The sequence below is a fragment of the Peromyscus leucopus genome, chromosome 8a (assembly GCF_004664715.2).
Source record: "Peromyscus leucopus breed LL Stock chromosome 8a, UCI_PerLeu_2.1, whole genome shotgun sequence".
Lineage (NCBI taxonomy): Eukaryota > Metazoa > Chordata > Mammalia > Rodentia > Cricetidae > Peromyscus > Peromyscus leucopus.
The window spans coordinates 49371272-49390189 of NC_051085.1; the positions used below are offsets into that span (position 1 = coordinate 49371272).

Here is an 18918-nt window from a genome sequence, read left to right on the forward strand (position 1 = left end):
ACTCAAATCCAGTACCTCAAGCAAGTCCAGCAGCCGAGTGTTGCCCAACTGCGATCAACAATGGTAGACCCAGCGATCAACTTGTTTTTCCTAAAAATGAAAGGTGAACTGGAACAGACTAAAGACAAACTGGAACAAGCCCAAAATGAACTGAGTGCCTGGAAGTTTACGCCTGATAGGTAAACAAATCATACTCCCCAGTCAAGACTTCCCTGACAGTCCCACCTCGAGAAAGCTGTGGTGGGACAGCCAAGTACTCGTTTCCACACCAAGACTCAGACTTTTTTTGAGCCAAAAAAGCCACATTCTTATACTGTCCAGCTTGTAATGGTTAATGTAAAACTTACCAGATGAACCTTGTGTTTCAGCTTTTCTCTTCCCCTTCCCCTTGCTTCAGAGGCCTGATGCCGTCGGACTATTCCGAAGAAGAGGCCACCTCCGAAAAATTCCCCTTCTAGAACATGTAGACACTTGAGAAATGTTTCTGTTTGAAGAAAATAGAGGGGAAAACAGAAGTCTTAAGTCTGTGGCACACTGTGTCTTCAGACAGTTTGGAGGTTTTAAATCATGAATTGAACATGTAAAATTCCAGTAAAATGTAAAAGTGGAATATGCATCGCTCTTAACCTTGAGCATAGTGACTTAGAGACACTGTGCATCAGTTATGCCAATAAGACTGTGGACTTCATGATCGTTGAACTACTGGGTCAAAACTCCAATGAGGAGAATTTTGCCTTTAAAGGGTTTACATGCTAAGAACCAACTTCTAATAAGCTGTGAGACAATCAAGTCATAACTACCAGTACAGGTAGTGCATATATTTATCCATTAGCTCTGAGCTCTCTATTACATAATGGAGCCTTAAATCTATGTGGTTTCTATCAATGGTTTGTTCTTTGAATGGTCGTGGAAACTGTAGATAACCTTAATGGAGGACTGTACAAACGTGAAGGTGTGGTCTCACACTTCAGGTTCAAGTGCTTGCAGCATTCTGAGTATGCATTTCACAACTAGATTGTATAAGGTATTAGCCGTGAAGAGACTCCCGTTACTCAGTAAACCCTCATCTCACTCAGCAGGCACATGTTGAACAGCATTGTCGTTGGTGTTAAATGGGGGAATGTGTTCCTTCATTGTATTTGGGCCTTTTGTATTGAATTCTTGATATTAAATTAAATGTGCCTTGAAATAGTTGGGTTTTTTTTTTTTTTTTTTAATTCAAGGAATACTCTGATAATTTTGTTGTACTCTTTAATATTTACTTTGGGGGGCTGTGGAGAGCAGATCAACACTTTGGAAAAATTATTCTGTGCTCTTCAAAGTGAAGGAAAAGGCTGTCTCGTTTAAAAGACTTTATTCCAGGTGGTATAAAAGACAAGGAGACTTGGCATTTGGCCCCAGGATATTGCAGTAGACCATAATGTGGGGCAATCTCACAAGGTTCCTGCCAGAAGATTGGGGAAATAATGAGTTGGAACTCTGGGCTGGCCCAAGTGAGACTTGATGAATTGGAAAAAGGTATAGTGATCATTCTAGCAGACTCACTTGCTCATGTAGATAAACGAGGCATTATATTCTTCATGCTTCCATCCAAGCCTGGAGGTGAATTTTTTTTCGTCTATAAGTCACCAGTTTGAATTTTCGCTTGGTGATAATGGAGTCTGAGATGAGTAGAAGATAAATGTTCCAGCTTGTCCCAACGTTTAAGTGCAGTTTTAACAAGGGTGACTTAAGTTCTCTTAATCGTTCAAATCAATTGTAAGTATCTTATCTGTTTGCTTTAGGGAACTGATTGTGGGGTAGGGGTGGGTTGGAGGAGTGATTTGTATGACTTTACAGGAACAAGTCTGCTTCTAAAATTGTCACTGGGGGTTTGGAGGGTAAGTAACCAATCTGTTTAAAAGTAGTTTACTGTGACCAAATTGCATCTTTTGTACTTATTTTATGCATTTTCAGATCACAATAGAAAAAGCCCTGAGTATATTTTTAGTAGGTGAAGTAGTAGTATGTACAATGTGTTACTAACGTGTTCACACTTAGCCAGTCTTTCTCTGCTACTTGGGTACAGTAACTTCGAGGCCTGGGCCTGCTTCCTTTTTGTAACTTCGCTCTTCCTAAGACAATGCCTGCTCGGTATACAGTTGAAGCACTAGAGGAAGGAGGGACGGAAAGTGTCACTCCTGGGCCTGTGTCATCCTGCCCCCTTCTGCTCTGCAGGACCAGTTACTGCTGTCAGATAGCTTGGGTGTCATCAAGGTTATATGTGCCTATGCAATGATTTTATGTGTATTGGTTTTAAAGAAATGTGACCATACCGTACGTACAGATACGTCAAAGCGTTATTTTTTTCCTCCGTTTTTATCTCTTGGGTATGTTTAAGCATATCTAAATTACTACCTTTTGAATGGTTACTTGGTATTTTTTTTTTTGTTAGTTAATCTTATTTTAACAACCCATAAATGGTGTTTTATTATAAAATTAAATCATAAGCCAGAATAAATCAAGTATTAAAAATACATTGTTAATTTGAAAATAAGTAGTGATTAATCAGTAATCAGTGTGGAATGATTCAGTTGATTGGGTTTTGGGTTTTCTTGTATATGTATATGGTATTTCCCCTCTATTTCAGTTCCAATTTTGAGAGATAAAGATTTTAGCTGGGTGTGGTGGCTCATGCCTTCAATCCCAGCATTGGTGAGGTTGATGCAGGAGAATGGAGAATTTAGGGAGTACATTCATATTCTGTCTCAAAAACTGAACAAAAGAGCTAATGAGAGATGGACTGTGATTCTCTCTGTAATACTGTCTGTTTTAAACTATTTCATTTGACAAGACATTCATCAGAGTGTTTAGGAATATATTGGTATCTTCAGTTTACACTTAAGTCATTTAGGCAATTATATGTACATCTCTACAAAATAACCTGGCTTCCTTCCCTTGATAAAGAAAACAATATATGATGTCCCTTCTTTTTTGTAAGTCTGTAAGTATTACCTATTAAGATCTTTGGGTGTTTTTTGGTTTTTGGTTTTTTGAGACAGGGTTTCTCTGTGCAGTTTTGGTGCCTGTCCTGGAGCTCGCCCTGTAGACCAGGCTGGCCTCGAACTCACAGAGATCCGCCTGCCTCTGCCTCCTGAGTGCTGGGATTAAAGGCGTGCACCACCATCGCGGAGACTTTTTTTTAAGGCGTTATAGAGATGACCCAGTGGTTAAGAGCGCTGGCTTCTCTTCCAGAGGAACCAGGTTCAATTTCCACCTCCTACATGGATGCTTACAGTTGTCTAAAACTGCAGTTCAGAGGATCTAATACACTTCCCTCACACACAGACTTACATGCAGGCAAAACACCCATACATAGAAGAAGACGACAAAAATGTTTTTAAGATGCTAGGATTTATTTTATTTATTTATTTATTTATTTTTTGCATGTATATGAGTGGTTTGTCTGCATTTCTCTCTGTGTACCACATTTGCATGTGGAGGACAGAAGAGGGTGTCAGATCCTTTGGAATTGGAGCTACAGAAGGTTGGGAGCCACCATGTATATGATAAGAATCAAACCTGGGTCCTCGGGAAAAGCAGCCAAGTGCTCTAAAATGCTGCGCTAACTTTTCAGCCCCCCATTTTTAAAAAATTAAATGAAAGGAGTGATCTCTGCTTTTCTTTTCCAAATATTCACTTGTAATTAAGTTCTCTCTTTATTTTATGGTGCTGAGGATTAAACCTAGGGCCTTGACTATGCTACATAAGCACTTTATAATTAAGCTGTGTCCTCAGCCTTTTCTTTGGTAGCAAGTACTAAGGATTGAACCCAAGCTTTAATGCTAAAATCAGAGCACACTCCCAGCCCCACACCATGTATGCAGTGTGTTTATGTGTGGTGTGATGACCACAGACACCAATTTTAATCAGCATAGTTATTAATATAAAATTGAAGCAGTTTTAAGGTGTTTTAGATAAGAATAAGTTTAGAGGTGATTCTTAAGACAGGGTTTCTCCGTATGGCCAACAATGGCCTAGAACTAGCTTCAGCTTACACTAGAACTTCATCAGCTTCCTAATCATTCATCCATGGGGTAGTTAAACTGTGTTAAGCATTTTTAAATATTTTACTATAAAATTTTTTATGTCTATGGGGTCAAGTGACCAATTAATATATTTTATAATTGTTTTTTTCCCCTTAATCTTTATTAATTTACAGGAAAGTAGAACTTTCTGGTGGAAAATTTTGATGCATATGATTTACAAGAAACAGCTGGCACATGTCTTTAATCCAGTACTTGGGAGACAGAAGTGTGCAGATTCTGTGAGTTTGAGGACAGTCAGGTCTCATAGTTCTAGGTTAGCAAGACTGGGTCTCTCTGTGTAGCCCTGGCTGTCCTGTGGAACTCGCTCTGTAGAACATGCTTGCCTCGCACACATAGATCCTCTTGCCTCTGGTGGGATTAAAGGCAAACACCACCATGCCCAGCTAGACCCTATCTCAAAAAAGAGAAAGAAACAAAGTTGTTATGGGCAGTCAAGTAGAAGGAAGAAGGAAGTCACTGTCTTATAGTGGTGTCCACATCTGGAGGCTAAACTCTGAGGAGGCTGATAGAAAGTGGAGGGAATCAGGAGCTACACAGTAGCAGTGAAGGGAATGTGTTAAACAAATGGAACTCTTACTGTGTCCGCTCAGAGCTTGTACCTTGGTTCCTTTGAACAATAGTAACCTGTTTTTTAATGTTCCACAAATATCTGTAAAGAAATTTTAACTACAATTTTTTGTTGTTGTTGAACTGTATTATAACATAAGCTATAAGTTAAGGAAATCTGCAACATTCCCAGTAACAGAGTTCCCTGCAAAGTACTACTGTTGCTAGGGCTCAGGTGTCTGCTAGGATCAGATGGATTCTGTATATCTGTCAAATGCAAATCCCATTAGAAATAGGAAGAACAGTACAGTACAGAAGTGTTCTTATCCAATGAGTTCATTCCGGACTTAACCCAATGAGAAGAATGTGAAATTGTCCATATGCACATCTCAAAGTCAGTATCACAATTGTGAATTAAAGCCAAATACCCTTGAAGTTAATACTTTCTGCTGTTATTACTAAGGCTAAAAGCAGTGAAGTTTTATTGGATTGTTAACTTGTTTTATTACTCTGTTGGTTCTCTGTATGAGTTGAATAGTGTAGGGCACTATTATTGAAAATTAAAATGTTCAAAAGTATAGTGCTCCTAATCTGACAGATAATTTGAGGTTTGGAAAATAATCTTGGATTTTTGTGACTTGGGAATATAGTCTTAATCGAGTATTAAAATGCTCATCAGGGGCTGGAGAGATGGCTCAGAGGTTAAGAGCACTGGTTACTCTTCCAGAGGTCCTGAGTTCAATTCCCAGCAACCACATGGTGGCTCACAACCATCCATAAGGAGATCTGGTGCCCTCTTCTGACCTGCAGGCGTATATGCAGACAGAGCACTGTATACATAATAAATGAATCTTAAAAAAAAAAAAAAAAAAAATGCTCATCAGGCATAGTGGCTCATACCTGTAATCCTAGTACTTAAGATGTAGGAGGATTGCAATTTCAAGGTCATCCTCTACACATAGCAAAAAAAAAAAAAAAAAAAAAAAAAAACCCAAATTTATGTCCCAGTTAAGTTAAATAAGGAATTAATGGATTTCTAGTTGGCAAGTCTTTTAAAAGCTATATTCTTGTATCGAAGATACTTGTACCAGAGAACTACCTATTAAAAGGAATCCTTTATGTGTGTTTATTAGTAAGAATATATCCTCATTCTTTTACAGGTATTTTATGGGTGGTAAAGGGGCATACATTTATAATTGATTCTATACATATTTTTTAAAGAACTTTGGTTTGATAAAGCTTAGTACCTTAGTATTACATTAACAGTATATCCAAGATACATGTTAAATGGCCTGCTTATACTTCGAATGATAATTTAGCATGCAAACCTTGATACAGTAGAAACAAAAAGTGGCTCTGGCTACTTGGCACTTTTTGTTTAAGGTATTTTTGCTGCTCTATTGGTAAATACCGAAGTGCAGAAGATGGACGTGTTCCAGAAAAGAAGATGGTAATTACAGGGTGGCATCTGCTATGACATAGTTATGTTCTGTACATCTGTTGTAATGATTGTGAGCAAAGGCTATAGAGAGCTTTGTCTTCATTTTGTGATGATTGGCTCTTTCCTTTGCAGCCAAACAGGCAAAAAGTTAATGGCGAAGTGTCGAATGCTTATCCAGGAGAACCAAGAGCTTGGAAGGCAGCTGTCCCAGGGCCGTATTGCACAGCTTGAAGCAGAGTTGGCTTTACAGAAGAAATATAGTGAGGAGCTTAAAAGCAGTCAGGATGGTAAGGGGGTTTGTTGTTTAAAGTTTGCTTACCTTTGCACTGGCATTAAAGGCCGCCAGGCTTGTGGTAGATAAGTTTCTGTGCATGTTCTGCTACATAAAATAGTGCATGCAACACCTACCATTGACTTCTAGAACAAAGCCACTTAAGTTAGAATGTTCCCCAAGGTACTAACAGCACATTGAGAAATTTTTGTGAGTTTTTGTTTGTACTAAAAGGTGTTTTGTTTAATTTCTCTTAAATATGAATCTTGGGAACACTTGGCAGATTTTGTGGTTAAAAAGTAACATAATTATATTTCCTTAAGGTCCTCTTCAATAAAAAGGAGAGTTGCTATTTAAATTTGCTAAGACAAACCAAATGTAATTGTTACCATAGTCCTTTTTTCTGTCCAAGCATAGCTGGGTTTTTTTTTTTTTTTTTTTTTTTTGGTTGGGGTTTTTTTTGTTGTTTTTGTTTTTTCTTGTTTTGTGAAGTGAATTAATAGTAAGAAATAGAGCCACACTATGAACATGTAAACTGAGAACCAGTTATTTGATGGTTGGTTGCAAAGAAAGTTGGTAGGTAATATCGTCATTCTTAGCTTTTACTGTGTGTAAACATGTTAAGTAGGAGATGTTATATAGCAACTGAGAGGCTGTTTTTCCTAAAGCCTTTTTAGAAAGTTAATGGACCTGTATATTTTAGCAATCCCCAGGTATTTCTTAGGTGATTTTGTTCTTGTGTGTGGATCAGACTTCTTTGGAGGGTTAAAGAACCAACATGTCCTGAGAGCTGGACCAGCTGTAGATTTAATTGAAGGCACTAGCTGAGGGTGAAGAGAAGGGATCCTCCGCTCAATGCAGATAAGACTTTATAGGCTATTGTCAGTTGTATGAAGCAGGATGGTTGGAATCAATGTTTTAAAAAATATTTATTTATTTATTTTACGTATATGAGTGCTCTACTTGCATGTATTTCTGTATCACAGAAGAGGGCACCTGATCCTATTATAGGTGAGCAACCATGTGGGTGCTAGGAATTGAACTCAAGACCTCTAGAAGAGCAACCAGTGCTCTTTACCGCTGAGCCATCTCTCCAGCCCAGTTGGAATCAATTTTAACTTGGTTACTTGAATATTTAAAGCTCCCAGCTACCCTCCAAACTCATTCTTAAATGATTAAAATTCCAGGTAAATTTTTTAGGTATGCATTCCAGTTTTAGAACAGAATTTATTCTCTTGGTAAGCATTTATTGACTACTTAGCTTTGTTGCTGGCATTTAATATTTGAGGGGCTGGAGAAGGAGCTCAGTGGGCATAGCACTTGCCGTGCAAGTATGAGGACCTGCGTTTGGATCCTAGCACCCCAATAAAAAGCTAGGTATGGAGCTGTGGTGGTCTGTCACTCCTGTGTGGAAGGTGAATTTTGGGGTTTGGTGGTCAGCTCATCTAGCCAAAATGGCAAGCTCCAGGTTCAGTGAGAGGTAGAAAGCTATAGAAGAAAGACACCTTATGTTGACCTCTGGCCTCTCATACACACATGCACAGGTGAGTGCATGTATATACACATAACAAATGTTTTAAAATATGTTAAGATATTAAAGTAGGTTCGACTCTTGTTTGCACAGAACTGAATGACTTCATCATTCAACTGGATGAAGAGGTAGAGGGCATGCAGAGCACCATTCTAGTTCTTCAGCAACAGTTGAAGGAGACACGACAGCAGTTGGCGCAGTACCAGCAGCAGCAGTCTCAAGCGTCAGCCCCAAGTACCAGCAGGACTACATCTTCTGAACCTGTAGATCAGGCCGAGGCCACAAGCAAGGACTGCAGTCGTCTGGCAAATGGACCAAGTAATGGCAGCTCCTCCCGCCAGCGGACGTCTGGGTCTGGATTTCACAGGGAGGGGAACACAACTGAGGATGACTTTCCTTCTTCTTCAGGGAATGGTAATAAGGCCTCCAACAGCTCAGAGGAGAGAACTGGCAGAGGAGGTAGTAGTTACATAAACCCACTCAGTGCGGGCTATGAAAGTGTAGACTCTCCCACGGGCAGTGAAAACTCTCTCACACATCACTCAAATGACACAGACTCCAGTCATGACCCTCAAGAGGAGAAAGCAGTGAGTGGGAAAGGTAATCGAACTGTGGGTTCCCGCCACATTCAGAATGGCTTGGACTCAAGTGTAAATGTACAGGGTTCAGTTTTGTAATATTTTTCCAGCAAATTTTTATACAGTGTCATTTAATTTGGGAGAGGATACTGTCAAAAATTAATGCATACTTTTGTCACAATTTGCCTTTTGTGGGTGTGTTTTTTGTTTGGTTCCCTTTTTGTTTTTTCTTTTTTATTGCTTCAATACCTCTGCCACTTTGAAAATCGTAACAGTTAATTACTTTGAACGTTGCTAAAAGAACATTTTGTGTAGGGTCAAGTTATTTTTATATGAGTTAATGTGAAGTTGTAAACGGGAATCTATAACGATGATGTCTGTATAAATCTGTGTCTATCTAGAACCCGTGCTGTGTAAGGGCATTCTTCCTCATGCTGTTGTACTTATGCACCATCCAGACTTGTTAGAGTAGATGTGGGTTTAGGACGGCCAGGCGTGCCCGGTACAGTAGTTTCTATCACTAAAAAGTTGGACTTGGAGTCCTATAGTAGTTTCAGTGTTAGATAGTTTTTCCACCATACATCTGTGCATTCATCTTTAGGTGACTGAATGTTTAAGAAATCTGTGTGCATAGTTACTAAGTTTTTATGAACTGTTGTGTCTTGTTAATGCATATTGCCCTGTGACTCCAGTATATCTCACTTGTACTGACCAAACCTAAATAAAAAAATTTTATTATGACTCCTCTATTTGTTTTTTTTTTTCTTTTCTTTTGGGTGTGTATAGCAGTTGCTATTTATTTTCACTGAACTGCTAAATTCCCTCTACCCTGTAACATATACAAAGGTCAGATTAAAACAGTCCATGCATTATGTCTGACTGTGCACACCTAAGTTTTAGTTTGCACTTTTCTTTTGCAGAATGAAGTAGGAGTTTATGACTGCAGTTCATGGTTTTGCTTTTTTTCCCTTGACAGAAAAATCTCATTTTTAAAAACAAATAATTTTTATGTTTCAGTTGAAGAGCAGTTTATTCTTGATCTGATTTCAAGGAATCGGTGTATCTTTAGTCAGGGATGTTTGTTTTAAAGCAGTGACCAAGTAATGGTTTTTCCTAAACAGCATGCTTGCATAGATTATAAGAGTGTATGGTGTGAAGATGGGAAAAGTGTTGTGAAAGGTTGTTATAGTTTGTTTCACTGTTTGTTAAAATAGTTAGTGATACTAGGCCGGGTGGTGGTGGCGCACGCCTTTAATCCCAGCACTCGGGAGGCGAGCAGGTGGATCTCTGTGAGTTCGAGGCCAGCCTGGGCTACCAAGTGAGTCCCAGGAAAGGCGCAAAGCTACACAGAGAAAGCCTGTCTCGAAAAACCAAAAAAAATAAAAAATATATATATACACACACACACACACATATATATATTAATACTAACTTGCTTTGGCAGCACCTACTAAAAAATTAGTAACGCTAAGTATTGAGGTCTTAAGGTCACTAGATTACAACTTTTCATAGATGGTTATGAAACATTTCTTCTAAGAACAACCAGATTCTTAGTTAACTTATTATCAAGGAACTGTAGAAGTGAAGTTTTAACAGTGAAACTAAGATACTTCTTTGAAAAGAACTGTTGTATTTTTGCTTGCCTAGCTGGTAAATAATCTATGGTCTTGGTTTCAGAGGCACTGTGCTGGGTGGTGGTAGCGCACGCCTTTAATCCCAGCACTCAGAGGCAGAGGCAGAGGCAGGTGGATCTTTGAGTTAAAGGCCAGTCTGATCTACAGAGTGAATTCTGGGACAGTCAGGACACAGATTAACCCTGTCTCAGTTTAAAAAAACAAAAACAGAAAAACCCTGCACTGTCTTAAGCTTTTGTGCAGTCCTAAGTGAAAAAAGCCTATATGATTTTAAATAAATTTGTATATAATTAGCCAGTTGGATGTATGTTAAAAGACTCCTTTGATTGCTAGGCAGTGGTGGCACATGCCTGTAATCCCAGCACTCAGAAGGCACAGCCAGGTGGAGTTTGAGGCCAGCCTGGTTTACAGAGCGAAATCCAGGATAGGCACCAAAACTACACAGAGAAACCCTGTCTTGAAAAAAAAAAACAAAAAAAGACTCCCTTGATTTATGAATTACTATTGGGCTTTAGCTTTATATATCTATATATATATATATCTATCTATATATATATTATCTATCTATCTATATATATATATACATATCCTTTTACCCAATTTACACAAAAATAAAACTTTCTATCCTATTGGTATCTAATAATCTGTGCAAAAGGAAATTGTTCAATAGCAGTGTAGCTGACTAAATTTAATATAGGCTTAATGTCAAAATAGATTTCTGTTAATTCTGCTTGATAAGTAACTTAGGATTTATGGTTGCATGTAAAGTCAGCAGTCCTCATTTCTGTCTGGAATTAGATGCCTCATTTGCTGGGAAAAGTGATGGACCCTATTCAGATGAAGTGGTTTGGGAAAGTAGTAAAGTTGAGTTCTGGCATTACTGGTAATCTTGTCATATGACTAGAGCCCTGCTCCATAAAAGGTCATTAACTGAGTTGGTAGAAGTGAAGTACTGTTTTGAGCTCAGGTTGGGTGTTAGCAACATTTATTTCTCACAGTTCTGGAGGCTGGGATTTGTGAGGTGAATGTGATGTGCTGGCTGATTTGGTTCCTAGTGAGGACCTCAGATGTATCTCCAGAAGGTAGAGACATCATTTCATTTCTCAGCCTGTGTGGGAGGGTTCAGTCATTGTAATCCAAAGGTCTCACCTCTCATCAGTGGGAAATAGTTTCAACATACAAAGTTAGCGTGTAAGGGATACATCATTCAGTGTGCAGCAAGTACCAAGCACACAGTGACTGCTCGGTAAATGTCAGCCACTGTTAAATCTTGAAGTCTCAGTCCTGGTGACAGGCCACCTCTTTGTCAAGCTACTACTCACGTATAAGTAGATGTCTGGTTTGGGTTTTGTTTTCCCTGAGACAAGGGTTTTTCTGTGTAGCCCTAGCTGTCCTGGAACTCTATAGACCAGGATGGCCTCGAACTCACAGAGATCTGCTTGCTTCTGCCACTTGAGTCCTGGGATTAAAGGCCTACACCACTACCACCTGGCCAAGTACAAATTTTTACTTGATAACTTACCAAATAAATTTGCAAAGTAGTTTCTTCTGGTATTACAGGGTCTTGAAGTTCCATTAAAAGAAAGCTGTTGCCTCCTAGCCAGAAAATTAGAATCTACCTATGTGGAGACATACCATTATCCTCTCTCTTAGGAGTTAATACAGTCGGGCAGGTCAGTCACCTGGCAAAGGGACCACTGCTCAAGAAGGCAGATCACCTTCAGGCCTGCTAAGGACTAATTATACCTTTAATGAGATAATGTAGTCTTCCTTCCTAGAAGCTTACAGAGCCACAGCCGGGCAGCTTCCTCAACTGGTCTGCTATCTGAATTACAGTGATTTTTCCTTCTTTCCCTGGTCTAAGTATGCTTTCCCAATACTCCTTGCTCTCTCTGAAGCTCCCTACCTCCCTTTAAGAAAAAGATTTGTGAGTTCAAGTCTAGCTTGGTCTACAAAGCAAGTTGGGACAGCCAGAAAGAACTGTTGCAGAGAAATGCTGTCGGGGGCAGGGGTGGGGTGGTGTTTTATGTGAAGTGTTTTTATGTAGGTGTATGTATCATGGGTGTGCCTAATATATGCTGAGGTCAAGCCGCCATCAGATCCCCTAAACTGGAGGTTACAGGCAGTTGTGAGCTTCCTGCCATATGGGTGCTGGGAACCAGGTCCTCTGTAAGAGCAAGTGCTCTTAACAGATATGCCATCTCTTCAGCCCCCAGACTCATTTTTGCCATGTAGGAGCTCGTCCACCACATGGTTGACCACCATGGCTAACTCAAATGATACTGCTTTCTCTTCCTCTTCTCCCTGTGCAACTGCAGCACCTCGTCATTGTCCTTTTCATAAAATATGGTAATGACACCTTCAATACTTAGTAACACTGAGGCTGCCCTTTAGAGAACTATCATTGAGTGTCCCTTGATAATATCCACTCCAAATATGGCAGGCTACCTTCATGTTTTCCTGCCTGTGTTTGCCCTTCTGAATAAAAGGAAGAAACAATACAAACCTGAGTGAGGAGGACAGTCTTGGGAGGTTGCTGTGCCAAAATTTGGAGACTAGAGCTGGGGGTGATCAAACGTGATGGCTATGCAGTAACTGAAAGAATGCATGACATAAAAGTAGAGTTAAAAATGGCAGGCTAAGACAACAAGCTTGGTTAAGTACAGTCCTTGGAAGCAATTTGAGGACAGGGGTGTGGCTTAGTGGTGGGGTGCTTGCCTTGCATGGTCAGAGCCCAGGTTATCCCTAGCATGGCCAGAAAAAGTTTATGGACAAAAGGAATTAAAAGCAGTGTAAATCTAACATCGGAAGACAGCTGTCATATTTGTAGTTTGCTGAATGAACAGTTGGTCCTGGTTGTTGTCTAATCAAAACACTTGGAGTCGAGTGAAGCAGGATTGAGAATTCAGGCAAACCTGAAGCTACTTTCTCAGAGTGAATGCTGGGAAGACAAATGTGAGCATGTATAAAAGTGCTTATTAAAGAGACTTCAACACATGAACTTCTCCTCTCAACTGTATTTAATATGGCATTTTGTAAAAATAATATTCACAAAACAGCATTTTTCTGATAACTGGAATCCTGCAACTATTCATGAAACAACCCTAGAAGGACTGCAAGACCCCTTCAGGACAAGTAGTCCGTAACACTGTTAAAATCTTCTTTTTTCTTCTGCTAGCCTAGCAGCATATGAATCTAGGTGTTAAACTATTCCAGGGGCTGGAAAGAAGACTCAGCAGTGGAAAGCACTGACTACTCTTGCAGAGAACTCGGATCTAGCATCCATAAGGTGGCTCACAACCATCTAGAACTCCAGTTCTAGGGGATCTGACCCCAATCTGGCTTCCACAGGTTCCTGCACACATGGGGTGCATACACATACACAACACAAATATTTAAGGAAAAAAAAAAAAGCTGGGCATTATGATGCATGTCTTTAATCCCAGCATTTAGGAGGCAGAAGCAGGCAAATCTCTGAGTTTAAAGCTGGCCTGGTCTACAAATGTGAGTTCCAGGACAGCCAGAGCTACACAGAGAAACCTTGTTTTGAAAAACACAGCACCAGCAAAACTATTCTAGCTCTCTGCTTCCTGCGAGGATTAAAATGTGACCAGCAGCTCCCTTCTACTGCCATGTTTCCTTTGCCTGCTGCCGTGCCTTGCCATGATAGACTATCCCTTTGGAACTGTAAAACAAAATAATAAATGATTCCTTCCTAGGAAAAATAAAAAGAAACTACTATTCCTTTCTCCATTCATTATTTTTAGCTTGCATCTGGCCCATGCATGGCTCTCAGTAGACAATTGTAAGAAGCTGTAATGAAGACTTCACAGTGTTGCTGGTGTTCATTTAACAAAAGCAGTTAGCTTCTTGAGATATTCTCTGCATACATGCCTAGTGTCTGCAGAGGACAGAAGAGGATGCTGGATCCCCTGGAACTGGAGTTACAGCAAGTTGTGAGCTACCATGTGGGTGCTGGGAACCAAACCCATTTCTCTGCAGGAGCAGTAAGTGGTCTTAGCCACTGTGCCATCTCTGCAGCCCTCTGTTTCCCATGACTCTGGCCACTCTTCAGTCCCCTTTGTGGGCTTACTCTGACTGCCTCATACCCAATGTTGTGGCAGCTCCCCGGGAAGCACCGTGTCCACCCCTCACTTCAGTTACCACCCGTGATGTTGACAGCTCTGAAATCTGCCTATGAGCAGACTGGCCCTCTCTATTTAAACTTTCTGTAAAAATATCTAATTTATCACATCTAATCCAAAGCCATTATGACTACCTCTTCAGCTTATTTCTTCTATCTGAAGACTTGGTGAATGGTGTAACCTTCTCTGGAGAAGCTAGAAATCTCTTGAACTCTGCTTAGATTTTACTTCCTCCAGGAAGCCTTCCTAAACCCTACCTTTGTGTCCCCTCAGCTCTTACACCTAATTTTATCTCTCTACTTAAACATATAATTCTTAGTTTCCAGTTTCCTCTATTATGCTCTACATAGTATTCTTGATCCCTTCTTACATTGTTCTATTGTATATGCCAAGCACATTTTAGGCAGCAAGTCTGATGAACACTAGTATATCCCTTATGTTCTGTGCATAAGAGTAAATGGATATGAGCTAGGTGAGGGGGCACAGGCCTATAATCTGAGCATTTGTAAAACTGACAGGAGAATCAGGAGCTCAAGGGTAGACTGGGCTACATGACCCATATATATATTATGGTTCTGTGGAGTTTGCTCAGTGATTAAAGCATTTATGCAATCAAGAGGACCAGAGTTTGGATTCTGAGAACTCATGTAAATGTTGGGTGGATGTGGAAGTCCTCCTATAATTCCAGTCTCAAGTAAGAGACGGGATCCCTGGATCAAGCTGGCTAGTTAGATAGGCTGCATTGGTTAGCTGTTGGTTTACTGATCGCTCATGCCTCAAAAGTAGAAGAACAGTTAGGAAAGATCTGACACCAGTTTCAGGCCTCCACACATAAACACACATAAAAAGTGAGTAGGAATATATTCTTTTAGGGACAAGGTGTGTTTTCATTTGTCTCCTGCCTGGAGACTCTACTGGGAACCAGCAGAGGAGAATATCTCAAGAAGCTAACTGCTTTTGTTGAATGAGCAGCAGCAACACTGTGAAGTCTTCATTACAGCTCCTTACAATCGTCTACTGAGAGCCATGCATGGGCCAGACACGAGCTAAAAATAATGAATGGAGAAAAGAGCAATAGTTCCTTTGATTTTTCTTTTCCTAGGGAAGAAATAATTTATTATTTGGGGGTTTGGAGAGATGGCTTAGGGGTTAAGAGCACTGACTGCTCTTCAGAGAACTGGAATTCAATTCCTATGACCTACAAGTAGGGCAGCTGACAACCTGTTCTAACTCCAGTCCCCTCTTCTGGCCTACTCGGGCACTGCATGCACAGGACACAGACACACATGCAGGCAAAACATCAATACACATAGAATAAGAATGAATACATCCTTAAAAATGTAATAAGCACAAAGCATGGGTAAGTCCCTTAAATTATTGCACTCGTGGGAACAGGCAGCACAATCCAAACTACTACTACAAAGGGAAGACTTAAAGTGAGCGCTTGCAACGGGAGGACCACTAATGGCAGACCCTAAGGATTTCTCGAGCGTTCTCTTTAGCCCCATCTCAGGCGTCTACACTTACCCATTTTATTTGACCCATCCACATCTCTCAAGATCTTAGTGATTTTTCAGTTTACATTTCAGGAGGAGGCCCCAGCTTACGTCAGTTTTCCCTCACAACCTGTGGCACCTTTCTCTTACTTCACCGTCCACTGTTCCCGCTCACTGCGAGACTCGCCTAGAAAGCCTCTCCTTTCCAGCACAGGATTCCGCTTTCCTAAATAGGTGGCATTCTCTGTGGGCCAGCAAGCTGCAGAAGCAAACCAAGATGACTCTCCTTTCCGAATACATGGGCACTGTAGAGGGCCGGTGGTGGTGGTGGTGGTGGGTGGGTGGTGGTGGTGGTGGTGGTGGTGGTGGTGGTGGTGGTGGTGGAGGAGCTGGGGAGTGGGAGCGGGCTGAGAGTGGCCAGAGGGAGTCTCCAAAAGGCGTGAACGACACGAGGCAGACAGGTAAGAAGCAAGCCTAACAGAATGACTTTGGCTGCGTAAGAAGTGCGCAAGGTTTGAAACAGCAGCGATCCGCCGCCCTAAGGATCTCTTGGAAGCTGCCTGCGCTGAGGAGGACCTTCCAGGAGGGGCGGGACGTGCCTACCCAGGAAAGGCTGGGCGAGGCTCTCCGGAGTATGAACCCCGCCCAGGTCGACACCCCTAGACCGTTTACACCCGACCCCACCTAAGACTCCTGGACCGCCGGCACCCCACATCGCTCTCCGACACCCCGAGGCTCCCTTCGCCCAACCCAGCACCCCTGGATCGCCTACGCCCACCCTAACCCGACACACCCCGCCGCGCGGGTGCCAACCCCATCCCAGACCACCAGAGTCTACAACCCCACCCACCTCGGGGGCTTGGGCCCGCCCAGCGAGTCGCGCAGGCGCGTGGAGGCGTGGCGTGGAGGCCATAGCCCCGCCCCCAGCACGGCCAGGGAGGCTGAAGGAAGTTTTACCTCAGTCGTAGACGGGCGCCTGGCTGACAGCTGGCTGGCCGGAAGCGGAGCCGCAGGATGAACGCAGGCTCGGACCCCGTGGTCATCGTCTCCGCGGCGCGGACCGCCGTAGGTGAGTGTCCCACGGGGCCGCTTCGGTCTCCCCGGACCCGAGCGCCGAGAACCGGGCTCGCGTGACCGGGAGGGGGCGGCCGGCCGGCCGCGGACGCCACGGACCTGTGCCTCGCGCCTCGCCCGCGGCCCCGCCCCTCGCGCTGCGATTGGTTCCTGGCCGTAGAACCACCGCTCTGCCAGACTCACCTATTGGCTGCCCTGGGACGCGTTCTCTCTCCCGATCGCTGATTGGCCCGCTCTGCCAAGCGCCATCGGTCACGCTGTGGTGGTGGGGGCCGGGAGCGGGTGGTCCGAGCAGGGGATCGCGGCAGGCCTCGGCCTTGGCATTGTCCTGCAAGCCCCATCGCCTTGGCCCGGCCCGGCGCCAGCCTTTTGTGCATGGAGAGCATGATGCCGCATCCTCCTCCTCCTCCTCCGCGGTGGTCCTCAGTGTGCTCTGGGTTCAGATCCCTCTTCCCCATTCCCTTACAGGCTCCTTCAATGGTGCCCTGTCTACTGTGCCCGTCCACGACCTGGGGACGACTGTCATCAAAGAAGTCCTACAGAGGGCCAAGGTGGCTCCAGAAGAGGTGTCAGAGGTCATATTTGGACACGTTTTGGCCGCAGGTAACTCCTCAGTAACCCCAGGAGAAGTCAGGCTCATTAGAAACAGACCATTTATTTGCACACTCACACACACACACTCGCCACCGCACCTTTCTTGGCTCAGAGTTCCCTCCGCCAGGATCCTTTCTGTCCCCCCTCCTTCCTAAGCTGATGTTCCTAGACCACCGATCTGTACTGCCTTTGCATTGTTAGAAGCATTGATGATCAGCCTGGTGCTTAGGAGAGTATGCATAGTGTGCCACATGCCCCTAAAATGCCACACATTTGGTAAAAGTGTGTGGGTGTGGCACTGTGCCAGCAGCGGGAAGGCTGGCTTTACAGAACAGGTATACCCTTGTCCTCTTGTCATGAGATAGGCTGTTCCTCACTCGTGGGAGCTTAATCTCTCCCTGGAAGAAGACGGGAGAGTCTAAGAATGCCTTCACTTGACCTCTGATTCCTGCTGGGTTTGTAGACCAGTGACCACTGACCATTCCGTGCTGATAATTGATTTGGAGCCTGAAGTGTTAGTATTCAAAACCAATTTCTGTTCATTGTTACTATTCAAAACTAACTTCTGGGGGCTGGAGAGATGGCTCAGAGGTTCAGAGCACTGGCTGCTCTTCCAGAGGTCCTGAGTTCAATTCCCAGCAACCACATGGTGGCTCAGAACCATGTATAATAAGATATGGTGCCCTCTTCTGGCATGTAGGCATAAATGCTAGCAGAACACTGTATGCATAATAAATAAATCTTAAAAAAAAAAAAAAAAAAAAAAAAAAAAAAAAAACTTCTGTTCTTACTCTGTCTGGGACCTTGCCCATTTGTAGGTGTGCAGGTTGACTACTCCATGTTTGAAACACTTGGAGCCAGAATTGTTTTGATTTCAGATCCCCTCACCAGATTTTGCAACATCTGTGTGTGTGTGTATTGAAGTATCATTGTTACCAAACTTGGTGTCACAATTGTTATCTCAAGAAGCCAGGTTCAGTCAGTTGTCTTTTGTAAGCTAGCAAGAACGATAAAAGGGATAATAAATCGCAGAAAAGGGAGATTTATTTAATTCGGCTAAACTGGGAAGAGAGTTAAAGAGACCAAATGATCTTTCACATCTCTTTTCATGGTCCAGACATGAGATTAAACTTTAGATGGAGGGCTGGAGATCTGTACTTCTAAACAGCCTGGTCAAGTTATGGCCCCACCCACCATTGACCCATCCTCTGGGTCTCTACAAAGTGGTCTGACAGGTTGTCAACGTGTGTAAAATCCTTTCCCACCTCTGCCTGCTGCCAGGCTTTAACTTCTTCCTTCCCCCAGCATGGGATTCCTAGGTTGTAGAGCACGTGTGTAGTACACACAAGCCACTAGGTTCAACACCTTGCATGGAAAAAAGGAAAACATAATAATAAGTTTCATACTTTGGAGCATTTGAGATTTGTTTTCTGTTTGTTTGGTTTTTGGGTTCTTTTGTTTGTTTGTTTGTTTGTTTGTTTGAGACAGGGTTTCTCTGTGTAGTTTTGGTGCCTGTCTTG

The 18918-nt window shown here is 42.4% G+C and overlaps 2 protein-coding genes and 1 long non-coding RNA gene across 4 annotated transcripts in view; 2 read left to right on the forward strand and 1 right to left on the reverse strand.

The window, feature by feature from the left end:
• Positions 1-9197, forward strand: part of LOC114691379 (WT1 associated protein) — a 31109-nt gene extending 21912 nt beyond the window's left edge. For both annotated transcript variants that reach the window (XM_028866676.2, XM_028866677.2), the window contains exons 6-8: positions 1-179; positions 6208-6362; positions 7971-9197. In XM_028866676.2, coding sequence (XP_028722509.1) covers positions 1-179; positions 6208-6362; positions 7971-8554 — 918 coding nt within the window. In that variant the 3' untranslated portion in view covers positions 8555-9197. The remainder of the gene's footprint in view (positions 180-6207; positions 6363-7970) is intronic.
• On the reverse strand, positions 173-16773 carry LOC119086846. Its single transcript, XR_005090211.1, has 3 exons — positions 16688-16773; positions 12596-12684; positions 173-484 (listed from the first exon to the last, which is right to left on the reverse strand). It is a non-coding gene; the product is annotated as an uncharacterized LOC119086846 (long non-coding RNA).
• LOC114691377 (acetyl-CoA acetyltransferase, cytosolic) overlaps positions 16640-18918 on the forward strand; it is a 20499-nt gene continuing 18220 nt past the window's right edge. Inside the window, exons 1-2 of the mRNA XM_028866674.2 lie at positions 16640-16799; positions 17273-17407. Of these exons, the coding sequence (XP_028722507.1) occupies positions 16745-16799; positions 17273-17407 (190 nt within the window). The 5' untranslated portion in view covers positions 16640-16744. The remainder of the gene's footprint in view (positions 16800-17272; positions 17408-18918) is intronic.